The 21,050-nt window shown below is 38.2% G+C and overlaps 4 protein-coding genes across 4 annotated transcripts; 3 read left to right on the top strand and 1 right to left on the bottom strand.

The window, feature by feature from the left end:
* Window positions 1–117: 117 nt before the first annotated feature.
* Window positions 118–1,234, top strand: LOC149090201 (ADP-ribose pyrophosphatase). Its single transcript, XM_089235814.1, has one exon. It carries the CDS (start codon window positions 135–137, stop codon window positions 1,086–1,088), a length of 954 nt encoding a protein of 317 aa, XP_089091940.1. The 5' UTR covers window positions 118–134; the 3' UTR covers window positions 1,089–1,234.
* Window positions 1,235–5,629: 4,395 nt separating this feature from the next.
* On the top strand, window positions 5,630–6,590 carry LOC149090200 (COMM domain-containing protein 4). The gene has a single exon (XM_089232691.1). The coding sequence runs from the start codon at window positions 5,717–5,719 to the stop codon at window positions 6,323–6,325; it is 609 nt and encodes a 202-aa protein (XP_089088817.1). The 5' UTR covers window positions 5,630–5,716; the 3' UTR covers window positions 6,326–6,590.
* A 3,365-nt stretch (window positions 6,591–9,955) lies between these two features.
* Window positions 9,956–12,691, top strand: LOC149090199 (uncharacterized). The gene has a single exon (XM_089232677.1). It carries the CDS (start codon window positions 10,113–10,115, stop codon window positions 12,528–12,530), a length of 2,418 nt encoding a protein of 805 aa, XP_089088803.1. The 5' UTR covers window positions 9,956–10,112; the 3' UTR covers window positions 12,531–12,691.
* Window positions 12,692–16,488: 3,797 nt separating this feature from the next.
* Window positions 16,489–20,715, bottom strand: LOC149090198 (TATA-box-binding protein-like). The gene has a single exon (XM_089232663.1). The coding sequence runs from the start codon at window positions 20,610–20,612 to the stop codon at window positions 19,929–19,931; it is 684 nt and encodes a 227-aa protein (XP_089088789.1). The 5' UTR covers window positions 20,613–20,715; the 3' UTR covers window positions 16,489–19,928.
* Window positions 20,716–21,050: the final 335 nt, after the last annotated feature.

Genomic DNA, 21,050 nt, shown 5'->3' with positions numbered 1-21,050 from the left:
GCGGAAGAAAAATATGTCCCGGAATGTATGGATCAGTATATGGTCATTATTTTTCTGTTCATCACGTCTATAAAAAAAAAGACACATCCCTGTATAATATTGTTGAGAAATATTTGTTTACCAACAAACAGGTTATGTGCTTAAGATACAGATTAGTTTTAATTACGTGTTTTGAAGCGTTGGTATCGAAGCCTCAAAGAAAGTCGTTGGTACTTGCAAAATCACCCGGTTGTCTGGAAATGAGCTACCATAGTGTTTGCCGCAATAACTTATACGTGTGTGGGACGGAATCAATGAATAGGTTTCATGTTCCGGACAGTAAAGTTTCTTGGTCAGTTGGTTTTCCCGAGTATGATCCGCCAAACTTCAACATGAGAAACCTAAGCTCTAAGCCTTGGGCTGATCTCGAAATAGGTTCTCAGGGGTTTCACCCTAACTGGAATTCCCTCGACGGCAACGTGGATCGAGTGAGTCACACTGGTAGATACGAGATTGTATCGGGCCGCCCACGAAATCCAGTCGGCAGAACCGGCTTATGCGGTCGAGGTAGACTCGGACGCTGGGGTCCGAACCACGCCGCGGACCCGATCGTGACCCGCTGGAAACGCGATCCCGTCGACGGTTTTACGGTCATCAGCGAGTCAACCAAACTGCCCGTACTTCAGTTCGTTGCCATAAAGAGGCAAGATTGCGGGCAGTGGGCCATTCCCGGCGGCATGATAGATCCTGGCGAGATGGTGACAAAAACCCTCCTCAGAGAGTTTTGCGAAGAAGCGCTCAACAGCTTGTCTCTGTCGAGCGGCGAGAGGGAAGAATTGGAGTCCTCGGTGTCTGATTTCTTCAAAAGTCCCGAAATTGTGTACAAAGGGTACGTCGATGATCCAAGAAACACGGACAACGCTTGGATGGAGACGGTGGCATCAAGTTTCCACGATGGTTGCGGGGACACCGTCGGCAGGCTTCCGCTGAATGCTGGGGACGACGCTGCTCAAGTCATGTGGGTTGATCTCGACCGCGAGCTGAAGCTGTATGCCAATCATATTCGATTTCTGGAAAATGTTTCGAAACTACTTAAAGCTCATTGGTGAATTGGACATCTGAGATTATTAAAGGACATTACACTGGTTCCACTATATGTTCGAAATCGATGTGTATTGCGAGAAAAAATGTTTTCTTTTTTTGTGTCATTATTAACCAGTTCAATTAAAAACCAAATCACAATTTGCATCACTAATGGAAATGTATGCTGTGAATTCAATGGCGGTCGTTGTGTTATAAAGTGTCTTCTTCCATAGTTCAGTAATATAAGGAAACCTTTCTATATGTCGCCATCTGGGGGCTAACGTCGTAAGAGCTATTAGCTGAGCTAGGAGGCTACTTCACCAACTCTGGCCATATATTGCAATTTACTGCCATTAGTGAGATGAGTTGGAAGTGAAGGCGCTGTCTATCGGTGGTCGCCTCGAGTTCATTACGGGAAATATCTTATCTATATCCTCCCTTGGGTTCGAACCCGAGACCCTGACAGCAATCTTCACAATGGTAGACGAGCATCTTACCACCATGTCACTCGGGCACAGAGCTCGGAGGCTGTCCATGCACAGTCCCGTTTAGCATATGCTCTAAGGAAGGAAAATGTCTGTCCTGTGTAGTTCAATGGTTAGAGCACTCGCCCGGACAGTGAGAGATTGGTGGTTCGATTCCCCACTGAGGAATGTGAATTATTTTTCCGACCTACATCTCGAACTCTGCTTGGTTATCCAGTCTTTCGTACTTTCCTTTATAGCTCAGCGGGGTTTGCTGACTTTCGATAACAAGGGAGGTGGTGTGGAATGATCCTTACGTCATCAATCACCCTTTATAAAAATAGGAAATATTCTTGGGGGGGGGGGCATTCAAGTATTACGTCACCATCGACGGGGGAAGGGGATTTCCAATTTTTGGTGACAAGTGGGGGAGGGGGCTTTGGATGATGCTTACGTCATCAACCCACCCTTTATTAAGATATGAAATATTCTTAATGGCATCTTATTCGGTGCGCCAAAAACGAAAAAAAAACAAAACCTTTCGATAGTTATTGGGCACCTGAACCAGGGCCGCAACTGGATGCTTGGTCACCCGGGGTCAGTGCGCATTTTGACGCTCCCTTGTAATGTTGAAGGAGAGGTTTCAAAATGAAATTTGCGCCCCCTTGTGTCTGGCGTCCGGGGCACGAGAGCCACCTGCTTCCCCCCCCCCCCCCTAAATTGTGGCCCTGACCTGAAGTTGCATTCTATATTGATAAGTACCGCTACAGGAGCCACTTAATGATCTCTAAATGTTTCACAGATCCTTCAAGTGCTCTGGAAATGTTTCTGGGCCGCTTAAGTGCTCTGGAACCGTGCCACACCTCACTCAAGTGATCCGTATAATTATGCCACGAATCACTTAAGTAATCTGGGAATGTTCCGCGGGTAACTTGATGGATATGTAGAACCGCACTGAGGGCCGCTTAAGTGCTCTCAAACTGTGCCACATGGGATCTCTAAATGTGCCACGGATCGTTCAAGTGTTCTGTAACTGTATCGCGGGTTACTTAGGAGATCCTTGAATGTGAAAGTGATCTTTGAGGCCTATTTCAGTGATCTCAAAATGTACCACGGGTCACTTAAATGCTCTGGAATTGTTCCACGGGTCACTTAAATGCTCTGGAATTGTTCCACGGGTCATTTAAGCGATTTGTAAATGTGCCGCTTGGTTCATTTTTACAAAACTAGGTTTGAGGGAGCAAGCCACATCAGATAGCCTTCAGGGTCACATTTGGTCTGCGGGTCAAGGGTTTACCATATGTGGCTAAAAGAGTGAGTCGTAATGAATTTCTTAAAGAGAAATTTCGAGTTCTCACCCTTCAAATAGCATTGAAATTAACAGAAATCGGTTATAATAACATATAAAGGTATTTTCTTTCGTCTGGTGGTGGGGGGGGGGGGAGGGCGCACGAGCTCCCTATGCCCCGCGCGTACGCTTCTAATCCCACCAATATGCGTTAGGAGGTAGGGCAGTGATGTTTGAGTAGTCAGAAATTTTGCTGACAAGGGGGGGGGGGTCAAAAATGGCTAAAAATTTGCTTACGTAATACTTGAACGGCCCCTAATGACATCTTACTGGGTGAGCCAAAAACGAGAAAACCCCCTAGTTTGTAGACACCTGAACTAACATTCTGCCTATTCATAAGTCTCTATAGAGCTACTTAAGTGATCTCTAAATGTTCCGCGAATTCTTCAAGTGGGAATGTGTCCGGGACACTAAAGTGCTCAAGAAATGTTTTGTGGGTCGCTTAAGTGCTCTTTAACTATACCGCGCTTCATTCAAGTGATCCGTGATTATGCCCTTGATCACTTAAGTAATCTGGGAATGTGCCGCGGGTAACATGAGTGCGGCCTCTTAAGTGCTCTAAAACTGTGCCATATGTCATTCAATGGATCTCTTAATTGTTCTAGAGCTGTGTCACGGATCACTTAAGTGATCTCAAAATGTGCCACGGGCCGCTTAAATAATTTGGATTTGTGCCACAGAACGATTGAGCGATCTGTAAATATGCCGCTCAGTTCATTTTTACAAAATTAGGTTTGAAGTGGTGGGCTACATTTGGTCCGTGGGTAATGGGTTTAACATGTATGGCTTAGAGGGTAGGACGCATCGAATTTTTTTTTTTTTTAAGAAATTTCTTTAGTTCTTAACCTTTAAATAGCATTGAAATTAACAGAAATTGATTATAACAACATATAAAGGTATTTTCTTTCGAAATTTTAAGTTTTTTTCAAAATTGTTTTGCAGCAAAAATACATTTTTGATTGTCTGCACACGTACGTCTATGATCCCAATATGCGTTGCGTTAGGAGGTAGGGAGCAGAGCTGGCGAAATTCTGCTAGCGGGGGGGGGGGGGGGGGGGTTAAAAATAGCTAAAAATACTTGAATGGTCCCTTAGGGGAAAAAAACAGTCAAGGGTAGTTATCTAATATAGCCTAGGCTTTGTTCTGTTTGAAAGAAGTAAAAGTCAAGGGTAGTAATAAATGGGTATTTATATTGCACTTTTTTTTGGCAAAGAAAAGTGAAAACCATAGCAAATGTTTCAACTAATATTCTAGTGGCAATGAAAAATTACCCTCTTGGCAGTGGTGGCACCACATGGGAGCAAACTCAACACCTGATCACAACTCCCGAAGATGTGGTCATTCATGCGAGCAAAATTAATTCATTTACTGCAGCCAAAAACAGCCTAAAATTCTCCAATCATGGCATCAGTTGCAACTGTATTTCCTCATTTAGGGGATATACTATACTTGATTATTTCTCTAGAAAATTCATAAATCTACAGTGACATTTTTAATTGGTTTTATCGTAATCAAGTAGTGAATGATCATTAAATCACACGAGGCACTACGAATCTAGAAAGACCTGCAAATTATGAATGGTGGTCTAACACTAGAAACCACTATTATTTTATGTTATGCGACCAGAGTGAACCCCAGAATTAAATAAGAAATTTTGCGTGTGTTTGTAAGAATTTCATCATTTATTGCAGTGTTTCCTCAACCGCCGGGCCGTGTTCCAGCCCCACGCCCTAACATTAGTCACATCGGGCTGTGAGTGATTCACAGTTTCATTTTTCCCATGGATTTTTCGTTATGTACTTATGACCGGGCCTTTCACTTACACAAAATAAATTTACCTGGTCACTGGCTTCCAAATGTTGATTTATTGATTTATGAAACATTGGTTTATTGCTTTTCTTCGTGTGGCTGTGATGGCCACACGGCACAATGAATCCGTGTGGGAGTATGATGGCTGAAAGAGCGTAGTTTTAGGCTCTTTCTTTTATGTAATTCACTATAATATTACATTAGAGTTTCCAACCGTCCTCCTTTTTTGATGTGATTTAAAGCGTCCTCCTACGTTTCGGAAAATTCACCCTTTTGTCGTCCTTTTCATGTTTCCGGAATTATTTTTATTCTTTTTCCTGAGGAAATTTTTTTCCCACTTTGAAACATACATTTCTTCATCGATATTTTTTTTGTTTTTTCCTGCACGCCTTCATCAATAACAGTCGAAATAATCAAAATTTTTTTGCTTTTTTTAGCAGTTCTGAAAAACTATTAAAAAATTATTGTTGTGGGGGGGGGGGGGAGATTTAATTTGTTAAAATAGTGGCGCCATCTATTGTGAAAATTATGATAAGTGACGTCACTGAAGTATGGCGCGCAGGCGCCCTCTTTTCTCAGATATTTAACCTGGTAACCCTAGTTTCATTATTATTTAATAGATGACAGCATCAGTCTAAATTCTATGCTATAGTTGCCACGTAATATTATTGTGACCATATTGAATTCATAATTTACTGGTACCTTTGAATCTAGTAGCTTAAAAAATCTGAATTTTCAAAAACTTTTAAATTTTTTTATTTTTATTTCTTATTTTATTTCTTCAAATGTCAAAAATCAGCACCAAATACAATTTTTGACAGCAAAATGTGATTAAGATGCGGAGGCCCAGTTGTGCCATAAATGAAATCAGCGTTTCACAGTTATATGAAATATTATCATAGAAACTGAATTTTTCTGCAAATCCAGTGGCATCACGTTCGATTTGGGCGTTCATTGTTTATTTACATACGCAAGTCGACGTTTTCACTAGGTTTCGGTCGCCCGGAAGTTCCTCTTTTTCGATTGATTCAAGATGAAGTTCCGTTTCTGTGGTGAATTAGACTGTCCGGACTGGCTGCTCGCGGAGATAGCGACCCTTTCAAAGATAACATCGGTCAGAATGAAGATGCTTTGCGTTCAAGTGGTCAACAACATGCTCGGAGTTTCTCCTATAGACTTCGCGAAGGTCGAGAAGTTGACGTCCGACGCCAAATACGACCTCAACGACGTCAAAGCGTGCGTCGCCGCCCTCACGTACATACTGACGAGCGCCGCCAAGCACGGCGTCGAAGAAGAATCGCTGTCCAACGAGCTGCAGCAGCTCGGGTTGCCCAAGGAGTCGTCCGCCTCCCTGTGCCGAGTGTTCTCGGACAAAGTCCAGCTCCTGCAAGCGAAGCTGAAGCAAGACAGCATGAGAGCTACGGAACTGAAAAAGGTTTCGTGGCGCACCGATTTCATCGTGTCCTCGAGCCTCAAGGAAGCCGTTGACGATTCCTCTGTTACACTGGGTCTGCAAGTCAAGGATCGCATTTCTGACGAAACGACGAACCACTGTTTTTCCATCCCGATGAATAAAGCGAAATTGCTGTTACGAGAGCTTCAAGCGATCTACTCTTCGATGGAAGAGCTATCCGTCTCTTGAAGTTGAATCATAGGCTAACAATTATATTTATGTGTGACTGTTTGATCAAACTCGAAAAGAGAAGCATGAAATCATTAATATCTGTGTACCAGTACATAGTGCAGTAATTTTTCATTGAAATGTCAATAGAACTTTTTTCCATTGCCACATCATCTAATGAATCATTTTGAATGCTTATCACACTCATTATTTATATACAATGAAAATCCTGTGCAATGATTAACTTTTATATAACAGTGGTTCTTAAACATTTGCCGCCAGAATTGTCTAAAAACAAAACTACCACTTCAAAACACTGAATAAGTAATCATCCTATAGTATCATTGACAAAGATTGGAGGACACCCCTAAGAGCTGTGATGCTTACTTTGAGAAACACTGCTCTATAACAATGATTACTTGTATACAGTAAAACCCCTCTTAACGAACACCTCCTCTTTCACGGCCAAATAATTATTTCCCCTTGTATAATAAAAGTATGCATTGCAAAACCCTGATTAACTATCATCTCTATTTTTTCGCGTACAAATTTTTTTGTCCCCCGCCAGTGTCTGCAAAGAGAGGGTTTTACTGTAATGAGAGATATTACTAATGTCATTATATGAGCCAAAGTGTCACATCGTATTACTCTCTGGCTCTTATGCACTTTCGTGGTGTTAATATACAGAGTAGACAAGGAAGTTCTGGACACATTTAAAAAATTAATATCGAATCAACCAATTGGCATGAAAAGGTGTGGTTTGCATAATACTTATTATATTATCATGACTCAGAGTATTTTTGATAAATTAAAAAAGTTTAAATTTCACTTGTGGGTGACTCTGTGAAATTAAAAACTCGACACATACATAAAATACAACATAAACAATGCATGATTAGTGTTTATGACAATTTGCATCACATAAAACTATCACATTTCTGAATATTAGAACCCTTTCACACATTTAGATTTACCCCAAGCCAGAAAGGGCGCTCATATCGAAATGTGATAGTTTAATGAAACGCAAATTGTCATAAATATCAATTATGCGCTGTTTGTGTTGCATTTTATGTTTTGTGTTAAGTTTTTTGTTTTGCAGCCGCACCACCTGCGAGTTAAATTTGAACTTTTATTTCAACTTATGAATAAAAACTCTAGACCATGATAAAGTATTTTATTGCAAACCGTGTGCACATATTTTTATGTGAATTTTTTGATTTGGTATTAATTTTTCTAAAAATGTTTCCAGGACTTCTATCTACATAATGATACAAATTCATTGTATTTTGGTACTGGTTGGATATTGGAATGACTGCCAGTTGTCAATGAAAAAAATTCAGCCAAATCTTGTAGAATCATTTCAACTGCTAAAGAAAGATTGCTATGTCACAAGCATAAATTGCCATGCCAAAAATGTTCTAAATCATGGGGATTTAAAAAAAGCTTGTCCGCGATTGCCCTGTTAACCAACTGATTCTTATACTTTTTTTTTTTGGCTTAACATGGTTATCTGTCATTCTACTCTGAGGTCGATATCCACATGGTCCAATGGAGGTATTTGTATATTAAATATTGCATATGAGTTGCTTTCAATAATTGACATATTACTGATTTCTATCTGAGAATGTGTCAGATTCACCATGTTCTGTGAAGCAGAATATGCCAAAAACTATGATGTACGTTGCAGAACAGTCAATGTTGGTGCATTTTTTGCACTCTTTCAGCAGCGCAATCCTGAGATCTCTTGTCAAACTTCTTTATTTCTGCCACCCTGATATATTTTAACTTCTAAAAACATGAAGCTTTTTTTTTATAATAAAACGTTTTCCATCACCCCTCCAACTTATCAACTGTCAGTGGGTGGAATCAGCTTTTGTTCAACATTAGATAAGAAGAAACAGCGGGAAAAATATAGAAAGAAATGTACGCTCAGTATAAATGATACAAAAACATTTTTTCCTAACACAGAAGTATTTCCTCTTCCTAGAAAGCCACAATCACGACCGGTGTTTCTGTATCAGTCAGGGAAATAAAAACGATGGGCAGAGTAAACTTTCTTGTTGAGGGTAAAAGCAGTTATCTGCTCGCAATTGAAAAAAAAAATTCTTTTTAAAATAGGTGACAATTCGGGAAGTTTTCACAATTTCAAATGTGTAGTTATAATGCATACAAGGAAAATTTTAAAAACTGCTTAAAGGGTTAAGAAAAGTGTAGAAAGCATTTTTATAGAAATTTTTGCTGCAGGACACTTTCAGTCAGCTAAGAGCTCATTGCGGAAGAATGCAAAACATTCTGTGTCTAACCACATTGGTGCTTTTCTTGTAAGGGGCCATTCAAGTATTACGTAAGCAGATTTTCAGTCATTTCTGACCCCCCCCCCCCCCCCCGTTCCCTGTCAGCAAAATTTCGTCAGCCGCTTAGAATATTTCATATCTTCAAAACAGGAGTGGTTGATAACTTAAGCAACCTTCAAACCCCCCCCCCCCCCTTGTCATCAAAAGTCAGCAAATCCGAAACTCCCTCCCAAATAAGAACTACTTGCCAAAAAAGTGGTTCTTAAAGTAAGTTTTCTAACAAAATCACTGGCTTTTACATTATTATTTTTTTTAGTAGAATTGAATTGTTTTTTTTTAATGTGAATGAAAAAGCCAAAATAATATAACTTCTTAAAAAACCTTTTCTCGTATTACCTAATCACTCAAATTTGTGTTATGAACTGTAAAGATGTTTATTATTTTTTAGCACAGTATTCATCAAAAATCATCATGAATACTCTCGGCATAAAATATCTTAGCTTTCTTAAAAATCCATTTGTGTTTTCATTTTATCATTTCATGAAATATTGGTTAGTTTTTTTTCAGAGAGCTTATCCTGAAATTGTTTTCATGAAAATGTGTTGCATTGCTCTTTTCTTTTTCCTCATCATATTTGGCTCATCTTTCTTTTTAATTATACTCTCTATTCTTTCATTTGGTTCTTATAATTTTACTTCAAAATTGAACAAACGATATAATCATAATTATAGTATTATAACTCCAATATTTATTACACGTAAATTTATTAATATTATTGCACGCAAATAATTTGGACAATGCCGTCTTAAGAGCATCATGGGCCCCCGGGACAAGTGATTTTCCTGAAGCCCTACCTGGCGAATTCTCAAAAATTTGAACCGGTTCTCATTTCTTTTATGCCGTAATATTTTGGGTTTGTGGAGAATATTTGTGTGATTAACTAATAGAATTTTAATTAAGTTTTTATGCACGCATTGTAATTTTCTGCTATCTATCCGATTTCGTTCTTATCCTTGAAAATAGCTACAATTTGAAAAAGAAAAGAGAATGGGGATTTTTCCTAAAACATTTCCACATCTGTCAGTCAACATCTGCAGCTAAAACCATTTTCCCTAACTTCATCTTCTCTTTCTTCGGTTTTAACCGATGCACAGATTTTATATTTATTGCTCTATTTGCTTTAAACATTTTGAGGAAGAGGGAAAAAAATTCACATTGGTGTTATTCTCGGTACTAACGACAAGTGACCCTAACCATATGCACCTCCTTCTCTTCTACTTTGTTTATACTAAAAACTTGAAAGTCGTCGATGTCTGGCTTTTAAAAATCTTTTTGCTCCTCTTCCCACACATAATAGTGATATGGTGAGGATAAAGCATCAGATGCTGGAGCACTGCAATCTCTTCGCGAACGGCGTCGAGAGAAATACGTCGTCGCTACCGTTCCTATTTTCTTTGATAGTCCGTTAAAGATCATTGCAGATAATGAATTGACCAAAAAAGCATGTAAACAGAATGCGATTCCCAAACCATTGGATAAATTGTGACATGATTTTATCTGTGGTCATCGTGATTGCTCTTCCGATTGCAAGCGCTTGTGATGAAGATGGGAGGTCAGCTGATACCGCAGTCTCACGGCCTTGCCTCTCTACTGCAGCTGAAGCTCCATCTTCGTTGCTTAGATTAGAAGAAGAATCTGACTTCCGTGAGAAAGGATTTTGCCGGGAGGTTAACTTCACTTTAGGGTCATGCCGTTCGGAATTCGGAAGTGGCGGCGGCGGACATCAACCGATGGCGCCTTTTTACCTGAAAGAGAGCCGTTGCTTCTGCGACTCAAACTGTGTGAAGTACCTTGATTGCTGCATCGACGCTGAACATGCATCAACTACAGCACGTGTGGACGATATCTATCCGTGGAGTTGTCGACCAATAAAACTTGCGGAATTCGGCCATCCCGTTCGGATATTTGTCCACCAGAAGTGCCCGGAAGATTATCCGCTAGGAAATGTTCGTACTTTGTGTGAGATGGAGTCAGTTCAGTTGTATGAACAGAGTAGGTATTTCAACTATCTACAGGATATAGTCGTTTATGGAATGAGTAGCGGAATCATGTACCGTAACGTGTACTGTGCCATGTGCAACGCCGATGTCCACTTAGCCAAGTGGAAGACTCATCTCCACTGCAATGGTTTCGACGGAGATATCGCTGTACAAGGAGTCAATTTCACTTATTACGACCCGAGGAAGAAAATGTGGAAAGTTTCTACCGACGATACTGTGGTGAACTGCGAATTGGTTATAGAGGACATAGCGGCATGGACAGATCTACCTAGATATGGAGCGAGGCTTTGCAAACCGTCCATAAACAACTGTCCTCCGGGAACTGATATACTGACTGTCCGAAAATGCTCGTCCTACACGTCTTATGTTTACGCTATCGTTGGTAGGAACGTTTATAATAATTACCATTGCGCCCTCTGCAACGGCGTGCAGTCGAATCAAACGACCTGCTTCGACAAATCTTACTTGTTGCTGAGTCCTCAACCTCACGATGGATCCTGGTTTCCATTACTTTTCGATTTCAATTTTGACGATAGTAGCAATAACCAGGTAGGACAAACTCTCAGCGGTTGCAAACTAGAACGTGGACAGATTTATGACCCATTACTGAAAACTTGCCTAAACGTCACTTGTGGAGTTGGCTACGAGGAAGTTGACGGTGCGTGCCGACCCACATCAAACGCCAATACCACCGGAAACGACAATAAAACGTTAACTTGTCGGAAAGTGATTCTATCTCCAGAACTCTTCATCTTCTCGGCGAACGAAAGTGTGTACGTCAATCATACTGGGAAATCGTATTCCAGAGAACAGTACCAACTCCACATAACTGCCAATTCTACTCGCAACATTCTCATTTGCGAAGATGAATTGCCATTCATGTCTTTCTCAAAGCATCAAATATGGCTCTCAGAGTTGACCCTGAGCATTTCCGTAACCTGCCTAATCTTGCATCTCTTGACCTACAGTCTATTGCCTAAACTGAGAAACAGGCCGGGAAAAGTACTCATGTCACTATCGGCGTCTCTTCTGTGCGGTGATTTGCTTTTTCTTTTCGGCCAGTATTGCCGGAAAGTGTTTTGGCTATGTTATGTTGTGGCGGTCATCACCTATTATAGTTACCTCGCCTCATTCCTGTGGATGAGCGTCATGGCGCTCGACATTCATCTCACTTTCTCAGCAGCTACAGTCAGATCGAATTCTTCCAGTAAGAAGATTTTCGTCAGATATTCATTGTATGCATGGCTTTTAGCTCTTTTGATTGTTCTATGTGCCACTGTCACCGATCACACCTCTCAAAACAGTATTTACAGGCCGAAATTCGCCATCGGGGTGTGTTGGTTTAATCAGAAACTCGGCTTGTTGGTATTTTTCGCATCACCCGTTGCTTTGGTGCTGTTGGCGAACCTCGTACTTTTTACGGCGACAGCGTTCAATATAAGGAAGGTTTCGAAACAGGCGAAATCGATGAACAACTTCAGCAACAAGCTGAGATACTACTTGTACGTCAAACTTGCCGTGGTGTTCGGACTAACCTGGGCTTTCGGTTTCCTCGCTGCCTCTCTGAGAATAGATGCTCTCTGGTATCCGTTCATAATTCTCAACGGTTTGCAGGGAGCGCTGATTTTCTTATTCTTCACCTTGAAAAGAAAGATAATCAAAATGATAGCCATCAAACTCGGATTCAGATCAGAAAAGTACTCGCTCAGTAAAGGAAAGGGGGTTAAGCAAAGATTTTATACTAGTCTGTCGAATCTGACCACTCTACAAACAAGTCTCACATCGACTCTAGCACCGGTAGCAAGCGGAAGTCCGGAAATGTTGAAAGCTGTAAGGAGGATCAACACCCTAGATATGGGACCGAAAAAATAATGATTATTTTTTCTCCGGTTTAGAGTTTCTGTACAAAGATATCGCAAAAATCGTTATTTTCACTTCATGAATGCTTATTGAGGTCACCAAAAAAACACAAATAATGCATGTATTTGTACGCATTAACGATGGAGTTAGGATAACAAAGTATTCATTTTCAAGTTTTCTTTTGTTTAATTACTTGTCAAGTTAATGTTAGTTGATTGAAAAATTAGAAGATACTCATTTTTTCAGAGTCTCAATACAGATCATAGGCTGCAAAAACGTTTTAGCTACTCCGTGCTAGCCATATAAAATCTAGATTATATCTTTGGGGGGCCGAACGTGAATGAAAATATTGATGAAATTAATTCCATCATGGTGTACATATTTTAATTGTACATCAAGGATTAATCATCTCAATCATTTTAAGATGGCGATTTACGAATTAATTCTTGTGGGGTTCCAATCTGAGCCACAAAGGTTATCGGCTCGGATACCAATGCAACGGACCAATTTAGTCTTTTCGAGAATTTTATCCAGCCGTCATTAACAATTCGAAAGTATTTATTTAAAAAATGTTTTTCTGGGACGTGAAGTTAGATGCGTTAACGAATTAATGTAATTGCGAAGCTGGTCAAAATGAGTATGTTTATAGATTTCATCAGGTTTTTTTCCATTCATGCTTGATTTCGAAGCAATTCAGCTTGGGTCAGTTTCCACATTTTAGCTTCCGCCCTTCCCGTTATATTTTCAACGGATGAGGACTGAACTCAACTCAGCGTCTTCCCTATTTCAGCATCCGGGCAGCAGATCCCCCTTGCCCTTCCCCAGTTGTCACCTTACATGTACATCCAAAAAATAGAAGCATACAGATTTGCGATACACGCATTCCTAGTACGTAATCTACCTTCTTCAACCAGAGCATCGGTGATCAGATTGAAGAAGTGCCAGTCTGGTGCAACGTAGAATGCTAGTAACCTTTCATGTCAAAATTTAGAGATAAATGCGTCTCTGTATTCGGCACAAATTATCAACGTGTCCAGGTGTGAAGCTTCCTCGGTCAGCAGGAAAATATCAATCCCCACTATCAAGAACGACACATTTTTGCCCTTTGGAATTATAATCAAACTTCTCTATCTCGAAATTGGCGGGACCAAAATAATTTTCGAGAAATAGAGGTTTTTAGTGAGAAAAGAAAAAATAACGCCAAAAATGGTGTAAAATTTGATTGATAAAAACTAAAAATACCGTACAATATTTTACTATATAATAGTGAAATTATGTTACTAAATTATTATTAAGAGAGTGAATCAATGTTCAATCACACTATATGAAAATACACTAAAATATGTTCGATTTTTTTTCCATTTAATTTTACTTACATACCTCATTTAAAATAATTCGTAAGCTTAGATTGATGTATATTTTCGCTCTTTGAGCCTTCACAATTTCATCTATACTAGCAAGAGTTGCAAATATTTCGAGCCCTATCTTCTGTTTACTCCAGAAAATGGCCCAGCGTTTTTACAGCATGTGTCATCGCTACTTTTTTTTCCAATTTCTCTAGAGCAGTAGTTCTCAATCTTCGGAAATTCAGGGTCCGGTTGATTTCGTTTGTGCGAGTGGAAGGCCCGGTTATACACACGACTAATGTGAAATAAATGGGTAAAAATGAAATGGTGAATCCCAATGACGGCCTGGTTTGACTGATGTTAGGGCCCGGCAGTTGAGAAATACTGCTCTAGAGAATGTTCTGCTGTATTTCCGTCACCCGAGTCGTCCATACATTCAGCAATAATTTCGGTATCAGTCAAGGTGCTGTAAGTTTGTAGTGAACTTGTTCATTTCCACAAAATCGGAAAATGAAATTTATAGCTTCAAATGTTTTTTGTACATGCCCCTATGTTTTGAAATTTCATCTTCAACATTGTTCTGAAAATCTTTGAAATTCGAATGAACCACTGGATCTGATCCTTCATCGCTAAGATGATTGGTTCCAACCCGCAGCTTCCTTGAAACAATTTTGAATTGTCTGTTGGCTGACTTTTTGCCATGCTGCACAAGCCATGAACAAGATCCACCAACATAATGAACTATATAATACGAATAATCATTTCTTATTAGTTTCTTTCGCCTCCGGAGAAAAGCTAGATTTACGCGAAAGAAAAGGAATTTCCGTGTTTCCTTTTTGCTATCATTACGCTTGGTCTTCGAGATAGAGAAGTGAAAAGGCATTGATTTAGTACAGAAAATGCGAGATTTTTTTTTTTTTATTTCTCGAGAAAAATAGATTTGGCTGTATTATGTTTGCGTAGCCAAGTTGGTTGAAGTTTCGATATGCCACCGCGAGTTGGCATCTACTTAGGAAAGGTATCGTCCCAGTGACCGAACATCATTCAGATACAAATTCAGAGGCCACAACAGGGAATTCGCCCCAAGAGTAGCCGGAAAAAAAAAAAAACTCATTACAATCTTTGCGCAATATGTGTGTTCGAAAAGACAGTGTGGTGAAAGAATAATTTTTATATTAATTCAATTTGGTAAATTATTTTTGACACTAGAAATAATGAATGTGAGTAGTTTGTCAATTATGAAGTTTCTATCAAATAATGATAAATTTTATTTAATGCGCAGTATTTTCACTTTTCCGGGGGCCAGCTGCCTTGGCCACCCCTTATAGAGCTCTCACTATATTTTTTTAAAAAATAGAATAAATGGTTAAATTTCGAGAACAATCTATAATCTCTAGAAAAGGCACGTATATAACCTTTGGGGTTTTCTGGACAGCATTGGAAGAAGAGGAACAGTTTTAGTCCTCGTAATGAAATGCAAATGATAGCTCATAACAGCATTTAAAGCAAGCAAGCTCTTTCCTTTGTGGTGGCAAAATATATTTGGAATCTATCCGAAATAGAATTAATTTATTTTAATATTTATCAGTGTTTGAACATTCTTGAGAGAGAAAGAACTTGTTTTTGAACAACATACTGTGGAACTTCTCATAACGGACAGTATTTTATTACATTGATGATCTTCAATGGTATTTTGCTGTCCATTAACGGACACTTCTCGTTAGCGGGCAAAATATTCGGCCCCAAGTGTGTCCGCTATCGAGAGGTTCTACTGTGCTAAGTTTCTGAAACTGATGGAATTAAAAATAACTAATAGTGTGTGTTTCAGTTCATCTCCAAACAACAGAACTGTTCAGAAATCATCGTACTTCACTAGTACTATGCATTATTTTCTTCTCTAACTTAAAGTACTCAGTAAAAACATAGTGAAAAGTCAATAAAACTCAGTGAGAAAAATACTTAACAGCAAATTATTTAGCAAGCAGAATCGCTTCACGCAAAACGGGCATTTACAAATTTTTTTGAAAATTTACTTTTTTAACATTTTCTACTTTAATTAGAACGTTTTTGTGTCATATGTCATTTTCGTCGAACCACGGTAATTTTCTGCACACGAGAGCTAATTAGACCGGGACCTACAATTCATTGCCGACGGCATCCTTTTTTTTATACTCACCGACAGGTTGGTGCACTGACCTCTCGGTGTGGGACACCCTGTGATAGCAATTTTTCGAACTTGGGTATCGAACTCGTGACATCTCTAAACATCCTTTGGTACTTTAGGCGAGTATCTTATCGACCTGGGCTAACGTGCCCTGTCGATTGTCATCATCTTCAATCTATTTTTTTTTTTAAACCAGAAACGTTTTTTTCTTAAAATCAACACTTAAATATCAATAGAACAAAGGCCGGAATTACACTACAAAAGTTTGATTAAATTTCTTTTATAAAACATCATATGCTTATTCGTTACATTTTTCATGTAACCAATAAGCATATCAGCTATGTTCAAGAAAATGTATTGGTTTTTTTTAGGTTTATAAAAGATCTTTTATCAAACTTTTATAGCATAATCCCAGCCTTAGATTGAATAAAAGATTCTACATAAATTAAGAACAAGGAAATCAGGGGAGTCCAACTGAGTATTTATTGCAATTAAAAAAAGTGTTTGAATTAAAATAAAACTGCTAAATTTCAAAAATGAAAAACAAAAAGTGTAAAGAGAATGCCCATTAAAATACCTGCAAAAGAATAAACAGCTATTTAAAAAATATGTATAAATAACAACATGCATGATGAAAGAAAGAAAATACATATCACAAGAATGCTACAAAATCTACTTGACTCATGGGTAAATTTGCACAGATTTTAATGCCCGAAACTTTTTTGTTTAACAACAGGAACACTTATCCTCATCTTTATTATATAGCAAACATAAAATTGACAGGAAAAAAAAAAAATAATCCCAATTTTTTTTTTGAAACAAGACTTTTCCCTATCAAGGAATTAAAAAAAAAAAATTAAAGTTTTGATCAAATGAAATACAACATTTGTTCCATGCGGAAAATTTGTTGGATATAGATTCTGTTCAACAATATGGATCAATTAAAATAATTATATTACCATATAATTTAATTACACACATATTAGTTTTGATCAATACATAGTTATTTGATCCGAATTGTTTCAGCTTTAGATGACATTATAACTGGGAAATATTTTGTTTTCATGATTCTCCCAAATTAAAAACATCTTCTCTAAGAATATTTTGTATCAAGGGGTGTGACAACCACATCAGAAAATTCATACTTAAAACCATGCCGAATATCAGAATAATTTCTGAATACTTTGTGGTTTTTTATCCAAGATATATAAGCTTGACATTTTTTTAAAAAAAATATTTCATGATTGAAAAATAAATTAATAATTACATTCAAACCACTATAACTCAAACAACTTAAAGTAATTTCAATCTCTGAATAATATATATTTTCCAGAAATCTGTTATTAATATAGTATCCAATAATAAGTTATTGTTCGAAGATCTAGCAAATTATCTTCTTTTTCGTCTTTACTTGCTAAAACCTTGTTACAGATGTTCTGTGATAAATTTAACTAAGGCCAGGATCACACTATAAAAGTTGATAAAAGGGTATTTTACAAAACTGGAAAAAACAACCAATAAGTCCATTGGTTACATTCACTTGAATGTAACTGGCATGATTATTGGTTGCATTTTCCAGGTTTTATAAGAGAACTTCTATGAAATTTTTATAGGGTAATCCTGGCCAAATGTACATTATTATTTTTTTTTGTTACATTCAAGAAGATTCTACTAGAAATTTTACAGGACATTCCTATAGCTTCTTGGCTGTCGATTTTTTAAAAAAATAAAAATTTCCCGTTTTTTAACAATGAGGCTTTTTTTACTGAAATCGTGGATGAAGATAATTGGCATACTTTATAGATTATAGTACAATAATTAAGATAAAAGGGACTCTTCAGTTATAACCATACCACACATTTTCTACACCAAATTGGCGCATTTTGGCTTGTTTCCTTCTGTATGCTTTGTTCATAGCTGCCAAGTCTCCCAAATTTTTCGGGAATCTCCCGAATTTTATCTTCATCGCTCGATCTCCCGAAAAGTTCTTAAATCTCCCGAATTTTTACGAAAATCACAAAAATCCCTAATGGTCCCTAAAAATTCCCTACTTCATTAAAAAAATCCCCGCTTATGAAAACAATCCCTAAGGAATTTCTTGTGGGGCATGAAGCCTCTTTTTTTTCCCTTTCGAAATGACGTCACACGTCGTAAATGGGGAAATTCCCTTTTTAAGGAAGTTTTACAAACCCTCTGATGGTAACAAGAAAGTTGTTTGTCTTATCGTGCAGGGCAATGGCTTAGCAGCCAATAGTCCTGGATAATAATTGAAGATTATGGTGATGCACATGTGGTCAAAATTTCTTTTGTTGAAGTTACGTACGTGCGATATAACAAAGCATGAATAATGATAAGCAAAAACATATTTAATCAATTTTAAAGATACTTATTCCGATGAATTTCCTTTCATCAAACGTTCCAGAAGAGGGCTGACTTTTCCTTTTTGTACAAGTTGTGTTACGGACATAAACATCGGTCATGGAAAGACTGCCATCATCAGTCGTGAAGTGAAAAAAAAACATCAAGCAAGTGTCACAAAAAGTGAGTGTTCTTCAAAAATTGACGGTGTTTTCCTTCATCTTCCGATGATTTTGGGGTCATTCGCGCAGAATGTTTGTTCACAGCGTTTCTGATTGAACACAATATTTATTTTTACATCATTGAAGTTTTGGCCTCCAATTTCACTTGTTTTTTGCGTAGGAATTTTATTCCCAAGGGTTTAACTTCCATGTGTGTAAAATCCCTATTTTAATTTGACTTCAGTTTTTGAGTAGGGATTTTATTCCCTACGCTTCAACTTTTATGTTTGGAAAATCCCTATTTTATTTGGAAAAATCCCTATTGTATTTATTAGGGAGTGGTTTTAGCATAAAATACGGGTGCGCGCGAAAATCTCCCGAATTTTCATTTTCAAAAGTTGGCAGCTATGTTTGTTTAAAAATAAAAGAGCAAAGCAAATTTATAGACATTACACTAAAGAAAATATTTAACATTGTACAGGAAGCATAAATTCCAAAGTAAATTTGATAAGACAAAAATAGTTGTCAAGTGCTACGGTTATAACAGAAGAGTACCATGGCACATACTTGTCTCATGTTGAATATATATTTGTGAAATACATATTGATTTACTGCAACCTGCAGTAGCCCTTTATTTCTCCCCTACTGGAAATTTTGCCATCTGACGATTTCCCACATTTTTTGACATAAAATATAATCGACTACAGAAATTACATACATTATGTATACATAGCGTAGAATTTCTAACATAAATAATAGGCTCGTAATAACATTGGATACAGTTAAATGTGAATAATGTGTTAACTAATTCACAGCATGAAATTGATTGGGAATCAATACTTTTGTATTTAATGCGGATGCAGTGCCGGATTTCCCTATAGCACAGATCTTCAACCCCCCCCCCCCCCACTTCCAAACCAGAGACCAAGTGATTTTTTAGGCTTACCCAGCAAATTCTTGAAAATTTTAACCAGATCTAATTTTTTTTTTTCTCTTGAGTGTCCGGGTGAGCCCATGCGTTAAGATAACACTGCTCTCAAATAAGTAATAAATATAACTGAATAAAAATGTCCAGATCAATGTATGCATCTACAGCATTTCCCAAAAACATTTTGCTGCTACGAGAACGTGACTGGAAAAGTCAATGTGCACGATTATTTTACTAAATCGATTTGATCAGCATTCTAATTTCAAAAAAATATCTGATTGATTGCAAACATTACACATTTTTGTACCCAAATAATAAAATTTCTAACATAATGCAAGACTCGTAATAACAATTAATATTGAATAATAAAAGAAAAAGGTAACAGAAATTAAAAACAAAGACGCTTCGCCATTTCATTGATGGTTATGTCACGGAAAACCAGAGAAAAGCTTTTCATTGCTTTCTAAAGTTACGTAAAATCGGATAGATGTTATCAAAAGCTTCGTTCAGCTCGAGCCGACTCTTGCAGCCAGTGATGACAATCTTCCCGGTGACGAATATCAATAGCACAGCTCGTGGCCTGATCATCCTGTAAATCACACCAGGAAACAGTTCGGGCTCGTAATTAGCGTACTGCACCTGATTCGAATACAAACGCTCCAGCTGTATGGGGAAGCGGACATCACAGCTGGCTACTATATTCTGTATCGTGAAATTGACGAACTGGACGTTGAAACCGATCTTCTGCAAGATCCTGGCGAACTTCCTGGTGGCAAGGTGGGAGGCACTTTCGTTGTGGGCCCCCGTGACGACAATTTTACCCGTGCGGAATATCAACGCCGCCGTCCTTGGTTCCCTTATCCTCGCTACGACGGCGTGGAATCTCTTCGGATTGTACTCGGCTGTCCTCATTCTCAGAGCGATCTTCATTAGGTCTAAGCGGCACTTGAGGTCCACCGTCGCCACGACGTTGTGGAGTTTCGGGATGACGCCGGAACTCACCGATGGTTGTATAATCAGGGCTCTGTTGTAATTGACGCCATCGAGTTCGGCTTTTGGAGCAACGGGATCGTCTATTGTCTCGGGATCGTCTTCGTCTGCGGCAGAAGCGGGCGGCTGATACTGCAAAGTTTCCATGTCTTTGGGAAAAATAGCACACCGACAGATCTTCACGGATGGTGTGATGAAGATCTTATCAAATAAAGACAATACACAAGACGGCTTTGACTTCTATGTTTACAAAAAGAAACAACTCTCTCTCTTTTTTTTTGAACTTGAGCAAAAACATTTTGATTACTAATTAAAAATAAACAATACTTGAACAGATAATGTTTCAAAAAGATCGTTTTTATACGACACATCAGAATATTTTGAGTCTTTTGCTTTTAATTTTTGTGTGAATCTTCTGACCATATTTCATCAAGACATAATTTAGGTTTATGAAGAATGCGGGAAAGTGCCAAAATAATCACCAATTTATCCTAAAATTGCCAAAATATAATACTTCCTGCTAGAAGTGTGGTGGAAATAGTTGGCGAAAAATTGGCGCTTTCTCAGTGTGATCTCTTTCTTTGC

The sequence above is a fragment of the Pholcus phalangioides genome, unplaced genomic scaffold, assembly GCF_987345545.1.
Source record: "Pholcus phalangioides strain wild (caught in Gottingen) unplaced genomic scaffold, Ppha-v1.0 ptg000001l_1, whole genome shotgun sequence".
In the NCBI taxonomy this organism is placed as follows: Eukaryota; Metazoa; Arthropoda; class Arachnida; order Araneae; family Pholcidae; genus Pholcus; species Pholcus phalangioides.
The sequence above is the reverse complement of the archived record's forward strand: the minus strand, read 5'-3'. Positions and strand labels throughout refer to the sequence as shown.